Raw genomic sequence first — 18928 nt, 5'->3', positions numbered from 1 at the left:
TTTTCTCGAGCTTCCCCAATGGACATATCCAAAGTAAAGGTGAATCAAGTTAAAGTGCATATATGATTTTTATTAACTATGTTGTGCTTATTCTAATTATTATTTTTATGGTTCAATTGTAAAAATATTCTTCCAATAAAAAAATTGCTACTTATGTTTATGGTTTCAGGAAATAATATTAGAGTGATTTTTATTTATTATTTTCTACTTATTTTAATTTCTATCACGTCAATTTTTTTTCTCTCAACAATATTAACATGTGTCAATAAACTACAAATTATATTACATATTATATCACTTTTTCAGTTAATTTGATTAAAATAAAGGCTTAGTTATTGTACAAAATACAAATCTATACTTAAATTTTATTTAGATCTGATTGATCCGGTGAGACATGCTGTAATGTAACAAGGCTAACGTTGTTTAAAGTATAAAGGAATGATTAACACTTGATTAATACTTTATATACTACAAAACATTAGAACAGCTTGTAATTTGAAAACAAAGTTAAATATTAAACGCGGTTCACATAATTTGGCTTTGCCGCCGCAAAGTCCACTACCTTAGTATTGGGATATTCTTCCTTATAAGCCTAAATCTAATTATACCCACTAATTACGCTGTCCTTAACACATGTTCACGTGTCTTCATGTGGTTAACTTTATCCTAAACTTGCCTTAACCAACCACCGTCCATAAGCGGCTCACCCAACCTGGCATAACCCCTCCCATCTCTTGCCACGTGGTCAACAACAATACCCCATTTTACAATGTGAACAAATATCAGATTGTTGGATTTCTCCAACAACAAAGAATATTACTCATAAAGATAAATATCACTAATATTTATTCTAATTTCACACATTTAATAAAGATATTTTTATAGGTTACAAATTTATTAGTATGGTGATATTTGCTTAATTCGTAAATATTGACCGTTTTTATTAAAACTCTTACTTAATAAAAGGAATTTGAATTATTTTATTATTTTTCTTCCATTTTTATGGTTTGACATTTATTCACTGTACCGTTATTATATTAGACTCCAAATCCCCAAAATGCCAAGTCAAAATGGGAATTACTTGTGTGTATAAATACCAAGCACATAGATATAAACCTCCCATAGCTAAACCCCCAAAATAAAACTCTTTTCTTCTTTCTGCTCCAACTCTCTTTTCTTCTTTCTCTTCTTCCGCTCCTCCCTTGCCATGGAGTGGAAAAGAGGACCTGTAATCGGCCGTGGCTCCACCGCCACCGTCTCTCTAGCCACCTTTACATCAACCGGCGATCTCTTCGCCGTCAAATCGTCTGAGCTCTCCAACTCTGTTTCGCTTCAGAAAGAGGAATTTTTCCTATCTAGATTAAGCTCTCCTTATGTAGTCGAATACGTAGGCCATGAAATTACTCAAGAGAACGGTGACCTGATCTACAATGTTTGCCTGGAGTACGCTCCCGCCGGCACTCTTCACGATGCGATATCCAGAAACGGTGGCTGGCTGGATGAGACTACGATTAGATCATACACAAGAAATATCATTCTAGGCTTAGATTATTTACACTCTAAAGGATTAGCACATTGTGATATTAAGGGCCAGAACATTCTTATAACCAAACAAGGAGCAAAAATTACTGACTTTGGCTGTGCTAGATTTGTAGAGGAAGTAGCCGATTTCTCCGGTACACCGGCGTTTATGTCTCCGGAGGTTGCACGAGGAGAGGGGCAAGGATCTCCGGCTGATGTGTGGGCATTAGGTTGCACAATTATAGAAATGGCCACAGGAAAAATCCCGTGGTCGGAGTATACTGATGATCCAATTTCTGCTTTATATAAAATTGGATTCACCAACGAGATGCCTGAGTTTCCCACATGGCTATCGGAGAAAGGGAAGGATTTTTTGAGCAAGTGTTTAAGGAGGGATCCGAGAGAGAGATGGACGACGAAAGAGTTGCTTGATCATCCTTTTGTTGATCTTAAAGAGATCAGTACGAATTGTTCTCCAAATTGTGTGTTGGATCAGGATTTCTGGGATTCCATGGACGGATTACAGAGTCCTAATCAGAATTTTGAATTTGAAGATTTATCAAATTTGAAGTTTTCAAATCGGAAATCTCCAGCTGAAAGGATGCAGAGTTTGATCGGATCGAGTTTTAATTGGAGTGAGGAATGGATTACTGTCAGAAGTAGTGAAATTGAGCAAGAACATACACAAGAATCTACCTCAGATTCAAATGTTCATGAACAAGAACTTGAAGTTGATCAAGAATTGTTTGTGGATTTTAGTGAAATTGAGAATATGATTAGTGAAAATTACAATTATAGTATTATTGATTTTGTATGTAATATAATCTCATTTTTGAGAGGGATAGTAATGAAATGTTGTATTTTTTCAGTTTCATATTGTTGCTTGCTTTTATTCCTTGGGTATTATTATGATTATTTGATGACATCTGGTGTTAAACCAAATACAGTGACTTTTACTAGCTTTTTGATATGAGGGGAAGATATGGGCAGGGCATTTAGAAGAAGCATATGAACTGATAAAGTCTTTAACTTGGATTTCCACTTTAATCAACTTGGTTTTGGGTGTGGATATAGAGATAGTGCTGAAAAAAAGTCTTAAACTTGCATTTCCACTTTAATTAATCTTTAAAATATAAACACTAAATTTTAAAACATGTGGCTTGCCGAACATCAGAAACTGCTTTCCACATTTCGGTTTTATAGAATTAGGAAAATATAGTTTCCATTCCTACCTCATTTCCCTTTTTTAAATTTTAAATAATATTTTATTTAGTGAGATATAAAATTTTGCTGTATGATATAGTAATTAGGTAAATACAATTTATAAAACATTTGTATACTCATATAAAAATACATCAATCATAAAGCATACATTACTAAATATACAAATAAATAAAAACTATCTAAATATAAAATTAAATATCTACAACCTCATACAAACTATAAATAGTAATTAGAATGAGAATTCCCGATGGAAAGAGAAATCTATGTTATGTCCATCATATTGAGAAATTAAATGATGATTTTCAGTTTTCATTTGAGGCAAATTTCCGTGAACAAATAATCTCAATCCATTTACAACCCTGCAATAAACTTGCTTATTTTAGTCATACGAAATTAGTGGAATTATTTATGAAACTATTAGTAATCTACTTCAGTTGCCTTTTTCACTTTCCATTAGAATTTGAATTTTCCTCTCAACTTCATCCAAGGACAGTTGTTGAATCCATAGTGTGAACATAAAAGACTATTTTTCAAAGTCAATGGCAATCACCTACTACCTTTTTAGGTGTGAATTAAGACAATAAGGTAAGACTAGATTACCAGTTCCACTTCCACGGTCCTAAACCCAACCTACGTGGACCTTGTCTTCCATAACCAATAACATAAAGTTTCAACATCTTCATCCATTAATTCTACCTTTGCCCTTCAAAAAAAAAAAACAATTATATCCTAGGCCCATCTATGATCTTGCAATTTTTTTTTTATTTTCTGTTATTACCGCTTGTTAAGCTCAAAATATATCTAATATATCATCAATATTTAAATCAGTTTTGCTATGAATTTGTACTGTTTATATTTATTTAGAGTATTTTTATGTCCGAATATGTTTCTTTCATGCAAGGTACCTAAATATTTGGTAAAATCCAAATAGGAACGAAAAGAGGTCAAAAACGAAGGAAAAACCCTAAGTTACGAGTAAAAGACGAAGAAAATCAACGCACCGAAACGAGGATGATGGAACAAAGTCGACGCCGGGAAAAACTCCCGTGTCGCGACCGAGATTCCCTAATCTCGGTCGCGACACGCGTCTCCTAGACGTTTTCCCTTGCGTTCCGAAGATCGAAAATTTACTCCTCAATCTCGGTAGAGATTCTCCCATCTCGGTAACATTAGAAATTCTAAATTTAAAAACACATAGACTAAGTAGTGTATTAGATAAAAACACAGAGACCTTATAATTATTTATCCTATATTTTATTTAAAACATCTAATAAATTAATACTTTTATATTATTTTTGTTTTTTCTCTTCATATATCTTCAAATTTGTTATATAGATTTAACAAAAAAAAATTTAAATATTACTAATTCACATGATGATCAACCTAATAAAGTTTATTTGGGAATAAGTTTATTAAAAGGTGTTGGGAGTAATTTAATTTTTATATTTTTAGTATAGATTATAATTTCTCTATAGTTAATTTTATTTAATTAAATTCATCTTTCAACAAAATAAAATTGTGATAAAATAAGAAATAATATCAAAAAATTATTACAACAAAAACAGAAAAAGAAAAGAAATAGTAAAAAATTAGGGTCAAATATGAACAATTTTTACCAACTCGCCTAATAACTTCGACAATAAAAACGGATTTGGAAATAGTGAAATTTCAGATGACCAATATTTTTTTCCTGAAATTTCGGGATGTTAGCTTTTCAGAATGTCAAAAATAGAGTAAAATAAAGCTGTATTGAGATATGTGGAATTTTTCAAAGTTCAATTGTGCTGAAAAAACACGTTGAAATATTGAGCAGCCTACAAAAACATTTTTCATGACCTAACTCTATCTTTTTAACTGCAAATGGACCCATGGTCTCCCCCTAACTGATGGAAAGTTAATGAACATCATGGAGGGGAGTTTTAAGGATCATCTAGTAGGAATTAGTTGATCAAAAGCTATAAATAGAGTTTGATTCATTCATTCCAAACCCAATCAACACAAATCAAACACCCAAGAAATCCATTTTTATCAAATCAATCTTATTTCGGATCATTCCAACATAGATTATCAATCTTTAGTTTCTAAAATTCGTCATCTTAGCTCAATTCGATCAATATCAACCTACTTTTCCAAATCAAATTCTGAGATTTTTCAACAAAGAGCTCAAATTTCAGGAACTTCAATCTTCAAATTCACTTAGTTTACTCAACCAAAGCTCAATCCGATTTTTGCTACCTCTTAGTTTAATCATTACCAATATTATCCAGCAATCAGTTCAAGCTCTTTTAGTCTAGATCGAAATTCACCATTATCGTCTTCCTCAAAAGCTTTCGAGCAATTTTAGTGAAACCCAAATCCTCGAAACCCCATTTTCAAGTCATTCTTAGTTTATACACCCTCTTGAAATCATATTCAGAAACTTTTTTGATCGATTTCAAATCAATTAAGAAGACGCGAAAATAAGCTTTTGAATTTTCATTCTTGAAAATTCATCAAATAACTTTTCTGGATACCACTTTTCTAAAAATTGTTCCTATCTCCTCGCTACGTTATTTCGTCACAAATTAATTCTAATATCTTTAGTTACATCAAATCTCGAAATCTCAATTTTTATTTTACGAAAAACATCATTATATATCCTTCAAAATCGTCCCTAAAGTAGCTTCCATAACACAGAATCAAACTTTTGGTTTCTAACCATCAAACAATTATTCTGTCAGAGCCATTTCCAAAAATTTATTCTGAGCTCGTTACTCAACCTTTTTCCGAGATTCTAATTCCTAACCCTTCTATTACAAACATACTTCAAATCTTAGTTTTTTTTGCTAAAATCCGACATCTGCAGCCTTCGAAATCGAGCCCAAATGTCCCACAAATCACTATTTTTTCTAAATTGCTCCGTTTATTCAACTAAAAGTCAAATTATTGGTTCGGTCCTTGAAATTTTTAAGTCGCTCCAAATTCGTCCAAAGTTATCCGAACCACGTGATGATTTTTCGATCCAATAGTTCCATGACATTCCAAGCCTTGCCCGTGGCTACTCTAATGACGTCAATAAGTTTGTTTATTTTGCTTTGAACCTCGTACATATTATTTTTGCATGATTTGTTTACATTTCGAGCTTTAAAGTTTTATTTCCCAATTGTAATCTTCATGTCTTATGTTCATATTTATAATCCAAAAACATTGAAAAATTATGAAATGAATAAAAATATAAAAGAAAAATAAAAAATTTATATCTTCGTGTTGGTTTGATTGCTTTTATATTCGGTACCATATTTTAAAGAATTGTTTTCCGATTGAAGTGTCAAGCGACATCGGAACCCAATAGAGTTGTTTTTATTTTTAGTCCTTGTAGCTCTCACTCAATCGTTTCATTAGAAATCAAGTCATTGGAGGCATTTATTTTATTCAATTATCATTTTACCATTCGAGAACTAGCTTCTCTGTCACGCCCGTATTATGTTTACAATTTTTAATCCCCATACTTGCATATCAAGGTTGAAAATTGGGATATTTTGAAAATATCGCCAACAGAAGGAGATTTTTTTTAAGGTCATGATATGATAAATCAGTAATTTGATTCACGTTATATTTTAACTAACAAAATAGTAATATTTTGTAATTAATTATTTTTTAGTTAATTATTTATATATAATTAGGCCCTTAAATTTAAAATTTAATGATGCTAATTTTCAATTAGTGACGTATCAATTTCGAATCATTCACTTAATAAATAAATTAGAGAATAATTAAATAATTAATAATCTACTGAAATCTAGATTTCTGACACGCTCACGACATCCGAGGAGATATATCAGTAATTCCACGATATGGGGTTCCTGTAGGAACACTTTCGCTAATATCAGAAATCAATCCAATTGGTGGATTGGAAGGATTTCTCATTTGAATTTCTAGACGGATAAATGGGTTCAACCGACTGTAGCTGATCAATTGGGAATACCGTACATGTTATAGGCCAAACTGTTTGATGGAGTTGACAAGTTCCTTATTGGAGACAACTGGGAAAACCTTCAGGATTTACCGGATCAATTACAGGCAAGCATTAGGCAGACTAAGCGTGGCTTAGACCCCTCGGGCACTTGTTATTGGATGCACTCATCTTCGGGAATGATAACAGCCAAGGATTACTATGGGTACCTCACGGAATCTCCTGCGAATGAATGGGGAAATCTGATCTGGACAAACTACATTCTCCCTAGACGTTCCTTCGTCTGCTGGCTGTTACTGCACAACAAGCTATCAGTTCAGGTCCTGCTCTAGACTCGCGGTTTTCACCTTGCGAGCCGCTGTGAACTCTGCAGATGTAACGCGGAATCAATCGAACACTTGTTCATCCATTGCGCCTATGCGAAAGCGGTGTGGAATACTACCGACTCGCTCTTCACGATGGTGATTACATGCTCGGGCTCAAATACTTTTTACTCTCACTTTTTGTCTTTGTTGCAGCAGCAATTGCCGTGTCAAAGGGTGAAGTTCTGGCGATTTTCCATCACCACGGCGCCATGGTTTATCTGGAAAATCAGAAACAGCGCGATTTTTGACAGCAAGCTCCCTTCAATCCAAATGGTGCCATCTATGCTCTGTCACTTCATCAAGGAAGCACATCAGATTAATCCATAGCCGGCTAGACCACCTGCAGCCCCAAATTACACCTTTGTTCGATGGACCCCGCCTCCTGCAGGATGGATTAAAGTAAACACAGACGGCTCAGCCAATGGGTCCCCTAGTCCAACGAGCTCGGGCGGCATATTCCCTATTACAAATGCGCACGCACATATTGCTGAACTTAAAGCTGTGATATTTTCAATTGACTTGGCTTGGGAGAAGGAATGGAGAAATCTGTGGATTGAATCAGACTCTACCTTTGTTGTTAATTTGCTAAAAAGCCGCTCTACTGCTGTCCCTTGGACAATCCGGCAAGACTGGCTCAGAACTCTCTCACACTGCAGACACATGAACATTATGATTTCACATATCTTCCATGAAGGCAACCAGATGGCTGACGCCTTAGCCAAACTCGGCTACAGCTCCTCCGAAATCACTTGATGGCCCTCAACACCATCTTTTTGCTCGTCCTTTATTATTAATGACCGTTTGAACATTTTTTACATTCGTTTCTCCTAATTCTTTGTACATACATTTTTTGGTTTATTTTATATAAGGGTTTGGAGTTTGTGAAAGCCTGGGGTGTGATGGGTGTCGAATCCACCAAATAAATAATTATTACGAACCAACTACTGATTTGTAGAAATGGTAAGCAAAGATCGTACCCTAAGGATTAATACCGATTATTTTCGTATTATGACTAAATCTAGTGAATGTAAATTGGGGGGGGGGGGGGGAATGATTGTTTGGTAGTTATCTTGGAATGAATTTTTGTAAAATTGAATTGAAATTAAATCTTGTTACTAATATGAGAAAACTCCGATCAAGGGATATCCGCATGCATAACAATTATTTCCTATTGATCACTGAAAGTGAGAAAACATCATAATTAACGTTATCTGGATTGGTTATAGTCGTTCCTTACTCATTCCCGACCTAATCCTTCCTTAGTTGTAAAGCTAATCCTAGAGCGCCTAAAGATAAGCTCCTATTCGGCAGACAGTTCTAGCTTAGCGCTTAGAATTTAATCTGTCGAAAGCATTAGGGGTTAGAAGGACCCAATCTAAGTTAACCGAATTCTTAGCGATTCCGATTTAAACCAAATTACATATTCATACGCTTGATCATAGTTAGGATTTCAGATGATTATGAATCCTATAACCTAACGTTGTTTCAATGAATGAAAGGGGTGAAGCCCGGCCGAACTGTAGCCTAAACTTCCATTGAAGGTCTGATTTTATAGATTGATAAATGTGTAAACAGATCAAACTAAATTAGATGACTGAAATTAAGAACAACGATCTCACAATTGGAAATAACGGTAGCCTTTGATTAATCCCCTAATCGAATGAGGAAATTAGCTACGCATAGTCATGAATCGACTATGATAGCTTACAAAGGTAAAAATGATGAACGTAAAGAGAAATGAGAAATTGTGCTAAAAACTTCTAAAACCCTAACTAGGAAAGTAAATTGTCAATTCAAAAGGTATATCCCCAAAGCAATGGTGGGTTTCTTTTATAATGTTAATTCAAAAATCCTCAATCTTCTGAATTTCTTCCTTGATTTCAGGGATTTCCTTCGTTCAAAACATGTTGTTGAGACTGTAGAGATAAGTTAGTTTCTGACTCTGCTGTCTTGGCGATTTTGAATAAGTCGACCCTCTTAGTCTTGGGCAAGACTAAACCAGTTGCGTCCGCAAAGCTGAACTTCGAGTGAAAGAGGTCCAAAACAGCCTTCCAAGCCTTCTTTTCTCCAATTTGATCCCTGAAAGCACTTATGCAACAAAACAAGTAAAAAGGTCCCAAAATGACACAAATAAAGAGGGAATATTCATAAAAAGAACCTAATAAACTTGCCATTTTGGACACTTATCAAATTACCTCACACTTGCTAAATGCTTGTCCCTAAGCATGTCTATGTGTAAGTCAATATTCCCCTTTTCTATTGAAACGCACTCACTAATCTTTCCAACCCCCCCTAGCGTTATGAAGATCACAAACCATCAAATCAAGTAGAAAGGGACTTTCGTTATCCTAAGCATGCTTGCTTCATGTATGACAAGGAATAAAGTAGTCAACCCTTATCGAAAAATAGTTTGAAAAACGTACCACCATCGCCGGATTTCTCTCATGTCGCTCAAGTGTTTAGGCAATGATTTATTTTTGGGAATCGCTCAAATCACAACCCTAGAATGGAATTACCATAAGCTTGCCAATATATCAAATCTCCACCACTTAGTATGAATCCAAGGTACTAAATCAAAGGGGCTTAAAACAGGGTGTAATGTAGGCTAGGGTTAAGGTTTGGATAGAAAATGAAGGAAGTGAAACCGAGAGTAATAAAATGTAGATTTTATTCTAAAAATGGCCAAAATGTAAATCAAGACACAACTATTTACAAATGATTCACAATTCTTAAACTTCAGGATGAACGTTCAAGACAAACTTAAACAACTATAGACATACTGAAATGAATAAGTTTAACGAAAACAAAAAAATTTCTTCCCTTTTTTTTCTTTTTCTTTTTTTTCTTTTTTTTTCCTTTTTTTTCTTTTTCTTTTTTTTCTTTTTGGAAATAATACTGCAAACTAGAATAAGAAAGCTGATACTTTTCAAGCTGATAACCATTTAGACATTTTGAAGCACAACCACATATAACCGTGGCTAATTTGAATGAGGAAATTGCTTGAAACAACAACTAAACATTAGGACAAATGAAGAGAATGTACAAACTCTGGTGGCTAGCATGCCCCTGGCCAAGGGACTTGAACAGGGATGTGTCAAGAATGGGGAAAAGGCTCAAATGTGGCTAACTAAGGGCTGATACTGTTATTTTGTTAGTCTTGAGCAAGACTAAGGGTTAGTTTATTTGAGGTGGCTGAAAACAAGAAAACCTACTGCCCTTATCATGGTTAGTACTTGGATCCATCAATGTGGTCTCGAAATGCATAACATGGCAAGTTCTAGAATTCGAAACTAGAATTGGACAACACTCAGAAAAATAAAACAAAGCGTAATGTTTTTGTTCTTGCAATTCGGCTCAAAAACTTTCCATAAATTGGGGTAAAAATGGTGGTACATGTTTCAAAACGTTTTTTAAGTCCGGGTTGAAAGACTTTATAATCTATTAAAAAATTAAACAAAGCATGATGGGTTATCTACTCATCCCGGATCTTTTTGAATCAAAGGTGGTGAATTTTCATAAAACGAGCGGGTCTAAGTACTAGACTAGCTTCGTTTGTCAACAATTCCAAGTGTGGATTAAAGACAACAATGACGCTTGGGAACATGCATTTGAGTGGCCACCTCACACTTAGTCAAAATTGTAATAATAAACAAAATTTGGTGGGTACCTCACACTTAGTCAAAAACAAAAATTTGTACAAGTTGAGCACAAAAGATTCACAAGACTCAGCATAAGACAAAAAACAAAGAGCAAGGGCAGCAATGAAAATGGATCGTCTCGATGTAGAAAACGGAATTATAAAGAACCAAGGGCAGCAATGAAAATGGAAAGGAGAAAGGAGAAGAAAAACTGCCCTATGGAGGAGTGAATCCAACTGAATCAAGGAGCGAAGGGGTGCGGAGGAGTGAATCCAACCTCCTTAAAATAGACTGCCTGGTTCTGGTAAATTTTCTGAATGGTCTCCGCCATTGTGCCAACAATGGTAGCCAAGGAAGCTAGTTGCTCGGCTGGGTCATCAAATTGCTGGTTGGGAGCTGAAGTTTGTCCCTGTTCTGGAGGAGGTGCGGCTGAAGACGCAAACTTTCTGGGAATCTGTCCTGCGTGGGGGGGTAAATCTCCTGCAGGGATAAAAGAAACAGAACCTCCTTCCTCGGTCTGGATTAGCTTCATGGCTTTTAACAATTTCAAATCAAAAGGTAGCATACGACAAACAACATGCAAAGGGCATTCATTCACATCAAGTTCACATAGGTTAACAGCTAAGCAAGTGATGATATGCCCTAAGTGAAATTTAGCTACCTTTTTCATCATTTCAGAAAATTTCAAGGCTAGCCAATAGCCTAAATTGACTTTTCTCTCAGTTACCATGCACCATAGGAAAAATAATTCCTGCTTTGACACGACAGTCGGGTCCTCATTCCTAGCTGAGTAGTTAATAGCCAAAAATCGATGCATGAAACGTAAAGGTTCACTTAAAATTAAATTGGCCTTAGACTTTGAGGGGCTAAAGACAGTGTTGGCTAAACCAGTTAACTCAGAGTAGACACTCACGACATTAAACTCAACAGGATAGTCACAAAGCATATTAGAATATGCATCAGTGGAGCAAAATTCTTTATCAAACAGGCCCAAAGCTACGTTAAACTCAGCTACAAACAGGTTATGTATTTTATCACACAATTGAAATTGAATGCATGAGGCTTGTGATTTCTTCATTTTCTTCTTATCCACAGTGAATGTGCTAAAGAACTCATGCATCAGACAGTTATAAACAGGATAATTTAACAGCCAATATTATCCATCAAATCATGCACATCAGACCTAATATTTAGAGCAGCTAAAGTGGGCTCATGCAACCAACGACCCACAACAAAAGTTTTAAGTTTCAAAGAATTGTACCTCTGTTGATGCGCCGGCAAGTCGAAGGTCATCTCGGTGTCGACGACTATGGGTTTGGATCGTTGTGGTCCTTTCTCTAAGCGAGCCTGGGTCGTTTTCCTTGGTCGTGTGGAGCAAGTTGGAGCTGCGGCCTGCTCGAGTTGATCACTGTGAGTGTCTGAGGCCTCCGATTCTGCTTGCTCGAATGAGTTGTTGTGCGAGCTAGAATCGGTTTCAATACAGTCAGTGGAGCTTGACTCGGAGAGTTCAATGGAGATGGTCCTCTTTGGAGGAGGGGCAAGTCGCTGGGACTTCCGAGACGGGGCCGGTTTTCTGGACGGCGGGGGTTTTCTCTTCCTCTGAATTTTTGGTGGTGGAGGGCGGTGGTCAGATACCTGAGGTGAGAGTACCGGACCTGTAGGGAGTGGAGAATGGGGTTCCGCCGTAGGTGGAGGAGTTTGGTCTTCCATCAGAGCCTTTCCTTTCTCCTTCGTTGAGTATCGGTGAAGGTTCGCCGGCGGTGAAGGTGATTCTGCGTCTGTGCGGTACTGGCGGGGAGGAGATGGTGGGTGATGGTATCGGCTCCGCCTAGGAACGTCGCTGAAATACCCGTCCATAGAAGAGCTTGGAGAGGGAGACGAAAGGTTTTGGGCGTTTGAGTGTTTTGGTGAAGTGGGAGGGGTTTTAGGGGTAAAGGGTTTTAAAATTAAAAGGATAGGTTTAGGTTTGAGTGAAGTAAAGGTAAAAACCTTTTACCCTTCACTTAAAAATTAACCTTTCTCAGGCCCATTATCCCTATGTTCTTTAGTTTCCTTAGCCCAACTCCATAAAAGCCAATACCTGTACCTGCAATTAACAAAATGAAACCTAGAAATTATCCAAGGAGAGGGATGAAGTTAGTTAAATTAGTTGAAGAATAAAAACAGTAAGAAAAACTGATATGAAAAGAGTGACTAGTCTTGGGCAAGACTAGCATTAGGGCTGCCTCCCTGTAGCACTGCTATTTTATGTCTGGAGCTAGACGTAACTGAACTTCAGTATTCAGTCTTTGGGAACTTCAAGGCAAACTTCTTCAGTCCCCTGAGCTTGGAATCCCTCGTAGAACGGCTTAAGGCGATGCCCATTTACTTTGAAACATTTATCATTTTTCAAGCTTTCAATTTCCACCGCACCATGTAAGAACACATGTTTTACCACGAAAGGACCAATCCATTTAGTGCGTAATTTTCCCACAAATATCTTGAGTCGAGAATGGTACAAAAGGACTTTTTGCCCGACTTGGAATTGCTTCCGTGTGAGTAGGCTGTCGTGGTAATTTTTAGACTTCTGTTTATAGATTCTTGAACTCTCATAGGCTTCGGTTCTAAGCTCGTCCAACTCCTATAGCTGTAATTTTCTCTCTTCACCTGCTTCATCATAGGCCATGTTGCATTTTTTGACTGCCCAAAATGCCCTATGCTCCAATTCCACGGGGAGATGACATGGTTTCCCGTAAACCATTCGGTAGGGAGACATCCCAATTGGGGTTTTGTACGCTGTCCTGTATGCCCATAGGGCGTCCTCGAGTCTGACGCTCCAATCTTTTCTTGTGAAATTCACTGTCTTCTCTAGGATAGACTTAATTTCACGGTTCGAAACTTCAGCCTGACCATTGGTCTGCGGGTGATAAGCTGTGGACATACGATGATTGACTCCATACTTTTTAAGCAGGGATACAATTATCCGATTGCAGAAATGAGTCCCTTTGTCACTGATTAACACTCTGGGCATGCCGAACCTGCTAAATATGTTTCCCTGCAAAAACTTAACAACTGTTTGAGCATCATCAGTCTTGGTGGCAATGGCTTCCACCCATTTCGAAACATAATCAACTGCCAATAAGATGTAAAGATAGCCAAAAGAATTTGGAAATGGGCCCATAAAATCAATGCCCCATACGTCGAAGATTTCGCAAGTTAAAATTGACGTAAGTGGCATTTGACTCCGCTGGCTTAAATTTCCAGTTCTCTGACAATTGGCACAAGATTTGCAAAATAAGTATAAATCACGAAAAATGTTGGGCCAAAACAAACCACAATCGAGTACTTTTCGTGCTGTTCGCTTTGGTCCAAAATGACCACCGCACGAGCTTGAATGGCTGAACTGGAGTATGGACTCGACTTCGATCTCTGGAATGCATCGCCGAATCATCTGATCAGAACAGTGTTTCCATAAATAGGGCTCGTCCCAGATGTAATATTTGGCTTCCTTCCTTAATTTATCTTTTTCATTCCGGGTAAACTCTTCCGGCATTACCCCTGCAACCATGTAATTTACCAAGTCAGCATACCAAGGTTCAATTGTATTGATGCTAAACAAGTGTTCATCGGGAAATTCATCTTTGAGTTCTCCATTGTCATTGTCCGGCGAGAGAAGTCGGCTAAGATGATCTGCCACCAAGTTTTCAGACCCTTTTTTGTCGCGTATTTCAAGGTTGAACTCCTGTAGCAGAAGTATCCACCGAATTAGGCGAGGTTTCACGTCTTTCTTCTTCATTAGATACCGCAATGCTGCATGGTCAGAAAACACAATAACTTTAGTGCCGAGTAAATAGGAACAGAATTTCTCTAAAGCAAATACAATGGCTAAAAGTTCTCTTTCAGTGGTCGAATAGTTGCTTTGTGCACTGTTAAGTGTTCTCGATGCATAATAGATAACGTGAGGTAGCTTATCCATCCGTTGTCCGAGAACAGCGTCGATTGCGTAGTTGCTAGTGTCGCACATAATCTCGAAGGGGTAACTCCAATTTGGTGGTTGGATGATAGGCACTGACACTAGCTTTTCTTTCAGTTCATCAAATGCATCCTTACAAGTTTGATCGAACTCAAATGCGACCTCTTTTTGCAGCAATTTGCACATGGGCTGTGTTATCTTGGAGAAGTCTTTAATGAAACGTCGGTAAAAACCTGCATGGCCAAGAAAAGAACGGACTTCCTAGACACTTCCGGGGTAAGGTAAAGACTGAATTACATCAATTTTTGCTCTATCTACCTCAATACCCCTAGCTGAAACCACATGTCCTAGAATTATACTTTGATTGACCATAAAATGACACTTCTAATAATTCAGGATTAGATTAAACTTTAAGCATCGTTTCAGTATTTTACCAAGGTTAATTAAGCATTCATCAAAAGAATCACCGTAAACAGTGAAATCATCCATAAATACTTCGATAATTTGCTCGACATAATCAGAAAAGATACTTACCATACATCGTTGGAATGTTGCCGGTGCGTTGCATAATCCGAACGACATTCATCGGTAGGCAAATGTACCGAAGGGACATGTGAACGTCGTTTTTTCCTGATCTTCGGGTGCCACTGGAACTTGGTAGAAACCCGAATAACCATCCGTGTTGTAATAGAATTTCTTCTCGGCCAACCTTTCCAACATCTGATTAATAAAGGGGAGCGGGAAGTGATCTTTTCTTGTAGAGGCATTTAGCTTCCTGTAGTCGATACAGACGCGCCATCTGTTTTGAACACGAGTGGGGACCATCTCTCCCTTCTCATTTTGAACTACTGTAATCCCTGTTTTCTTTGGCAACACATGGACCGGGCTTACCCATTTGCTGTCTGAAATTGCAAATATTACGTTTACATCTAACATCTTTTGGACTTCTTTCTTCACTACTTCCATCATGGGTGGGTTCAGTCGCCGCTGAGCATCACGTTTTGGTGTTGCTCCTTCTTCAAGATGAATCTTATGCATGCACGTCGACGGGCTCAGACCTTCCATATCAGTTATTGTCCACCCTATAGCCTTTTTATGTTGTCGTAACACTTCAATCAACTGTTCCTCTTCGTCCGGACTTAGTTTGTTCGAAATTATTACCGACAATGTCTCTTCAGCCTCCAAATAGGCATATTTCAGGTGTTTGGGCAGTTCTTTTAACTCCAATTGAGGTGCCTGCACAATAGATGGTAAAGGGCGCTGATTAGCTTTAATTTTTTGAACATGAAGAACATTTCCTACCTGCTGGTCAGATTTTTCTAAGGCGTCGACAATTTCTTTTATGCTTTCCTCCATGTATTCGCTGTCCGCGGTCACGCTTTCGCTTAGCACTACCTGCAACTCATCTTTTCCACTCATATTAAACATATTTTAGGTCACAGGTTCAATTATGTCAATTTCACACATAGACGATACATCAATTGGGTATTTCATGGCATTATACACATTGAATTGGACAACCTTACCGTCAAATTCCATGGTCAGTACGCCCTTATGGACGTCGATTTTTGTTCTTGCCGTGGTTAGAAAAGGTCTTCCAAGTAATATCTCAGAAGATTCCAAAGTATTGTCGTCATTTTGCATATCTAACACATAAAAATCGGCTGGAAAAACTAAATCATTGACCTGTACTAAAACATCTTCCAAAACACCCTTTGGATAGACCAAAGCCCTATTTGCAAGTTGTATCACTACACCCGTTTCTGTCAGTGGACCAGTATTTAAAGCAGAGTAAATAGACATAGGCATGACATTAATTGATGCGCCTAAATCGCACATTGCTCTCTTGATACTGGTATTACCGATTAGACACGAAATAGCAAACATACCCTTATCTTTGCATTTTTGGGGAATTTTTCTTTGTAAAACGGCAGAGACATTTTCTCCTACAACCACTTTCTCATGACTGACAAGCTTAGTCTTATTCACACATAATTCTTTCAGAAATTTTGCATACCGAGGTATTTGTTTAATTGCATCAAGTAAAGGGATGTTTACCTCCACCTTTCGAAAGGTTTCGAAGATGTCCCTTTCTTCCTTTTCTCTCTTCGATTTGGCTAGACGACTAGGAAATGGTGGTCTGATCACCAAAGGTGGGTCCTGGTCCGTAATCCCTTTTTCTAGAGAGTTGTCATTCGTGGAACTATCAGTCTCTTTTCCAGTCACTTCGTGTTCTTTCGTAACAGGTTGCTGCTGGGCACAGGGTGGTTTAGCCTTGGGCAAGACCAAGTCCTTCCCACTGCGCAGTGTGACTGCACTTGCATTTTGCCTGGGGTTCGTTTCAGTTTGTGAAGGAAGCTTCCCCTGTGACTGGATTGCACTCAACGAGGTCGCAATTTGGCCCATATGTTTCTCTAAGTTCTGTAAGTTTGCTTGAAGACTGACGTTAACCTTGCTTTGTTCTTCCTGGAATTTAACCAAGTTAGCAATGACAGATTGATCATTAGAACTAGATGCCATACCTGGGTTAGGGTCGGATTGAGGGGGTCTATATTGTTGAGGCCGATGGTACTGTTGTGGGGGATTTGGCTAGAGGACATTGTTTTGTTGTTTATAACTCAGGTTCGGGTGATCACGCAATTCGGGATTGTACGTGTTTGAGTATGGATCATACCTCCGCTGAGATTGTCCTTGATACCTGAGAGCAGCATTAATCTATTCCGGAAAGTCCTCTTGCAACGTAGGGCACTCGTCCGTAGCATGTCCGGCCATTGAGCAGATCCCGCATGCCTTTACCTGTACGGTTGTTCCTAAAACCAAATTTTGAACAAGAGAGGTCAGAGAATTAAGTTTTTCTTCAATGGCTGAAGTACTTACCTCATATGCTTTCCTCGAGCTTTCTTGTTGTTTTCCAAATTGTTGTGATGTCGCTGCCATGCTCCGGATCAGTTCTTTTACTGCCGCTGGAGTTTTATCTATGAGGTTTCCTCAACTAGCAACATCTACCATTCTTCTTTCTATGCTCAGCATTCCCTCATAAAAATATTGAATGAGAGAATGTTCAGTTATACCGTGTTGTGGGCAGCTTGCGCAAAGCCTATTAAATCTCTCCCAATAATCATGGAGTGTCTCTATATCCTTTTGTTTGATGCCACTGATTTCTCTACGGATCATCGCTGCTTGTGAAGCTGGGAAATATTTTTCCAGAAACGCTTGGGTCATTTCGACCCATGTTGTGATGGATCCTGAAGGTAGATTGAGGAACCAATCTTTGGCAGCATCCTGCAAAGAAAAAGGAAAAGCTCTCAATTTAACTTGTTCCTCAGTAATCCCTTGTGGGCTCATACCTGAACAAACAGCGTGGAATTCTTTCAGATGATTGTGTGGATTTTCACTTTCCATCCCGTGGAACTTGGGTAGATAGTGAATCAATCCTGATTTAAGTTCGAATGCTGCGTCCAGATTTGGATATGTTACACAAAGAGGCTGCTGATCTGCCTGAGGGGCATGTAGTTGTCTGAGGGTCGCCATTATTTCAGTTTCAATTCCGGGTATCTCACTTCCTTCGCCTGAAAATTCCTCTTCTTCCTCGCTAGAACTATGAATTCCAATGGCTCGTGATTTTTGTAGCCTTACTTCTTTACGGATCTTTCTCGCCAATAACTCTATTTCTGATTCGAAAAGGAGTTGTTTAGAAGATTCAGACCTGGTCATATACGAAATAAAATCAAGTTAGATTAATCCCCGGCAACGGTGCCAAAATTTGATGGGTGTCGAATCCACCAAATAAATAATTATTACGAACCGACTACTGATTTGTAGAAATGGTAAGCAAAGATCGTACCCTAAGGATTAATACCGATTATTTTCGTATTATGACTAAATCTAGTGAATGTAAATTGAGGGGGGGGGGGGGGGGGGGGAATGATTGTTTGGTAGTTATCTTGGAATGAATTTTTATAAAATTGAATTGAAATTAAATCTTGTTACTAATATGAGAAAACTCCGATCAAGGGATATCCGCAGGCATAACAATTATTTCCTATTGATCACTGAAAGTGAGAAAACATCATAATTAACGTTATCTGGATTGGTTATAGTCGTTCCTTACTCATTCCCGACCTAATCCTTCCTTAGTTGTAAAGCTAATCCTAGAGCGCCTAAAGATAAGCTCCTATTCGGCAGACAGTTCTAGCTTAGCGCTTAGAATTTAATCTGTCGAAAGCATTAGGGGTTAGAAGGACCCAATCTAAGTTAACTGAATTCTTAGCGATTC

General features: G+C 37.8%; 1 protein-coding gene across 1 annotated transcript; it reads left to right on the top strand.

Moving 5' to 3' along the window:
• The first annotated feature begins 1109 nt into the window (after positions 1-1109).
• Positions 1110-2494, top strand: LOC136217293 (mitogen-activated protein kinase kinase kinase 18-like). The gene has a single exon (XM_066003899.1). The coding sequence runs from the start codon at positions 1208-1210 to the stop codon at positions 2492-2494; it is 1287 nt and encodes a 428-aa protein (XP_065859971.1). The 5' UTR covers positions 1110-1207.
• Positions 2495-18928: the final 16434 nt, after the last annotated feature.

This window comes from Euphorbia lathyris, chromosome 2 (assembly GCF_963576675.1).
Source record: "Euphorbia lathyris chromosome 2, ddEupLath1.1, whole genome shotgun sequence".
NCBI classification, from domain to species: domain Eukaryota; kingdom Viridiplantae; phylum Streptophyta; class Magnoliopsida; order Malpighiales; family Euphorbiaceae; genus Euphorbia; species Euphorbia lathyris.
Note: the sequence above shows the minus strand (reverse complement) of the source record. Positions and strands in the feature narration are given on the sequence as shown.

Excerpts from the sequence above, each read along its gene's own strand:
- LOC136217293 (XM_066003899.1), top strand. The coding sequence starts at position 1,208 with ATGGAGTGGAAAAGAGGACCTGTAATCGGCCGTGGCTCCACCGCCACC.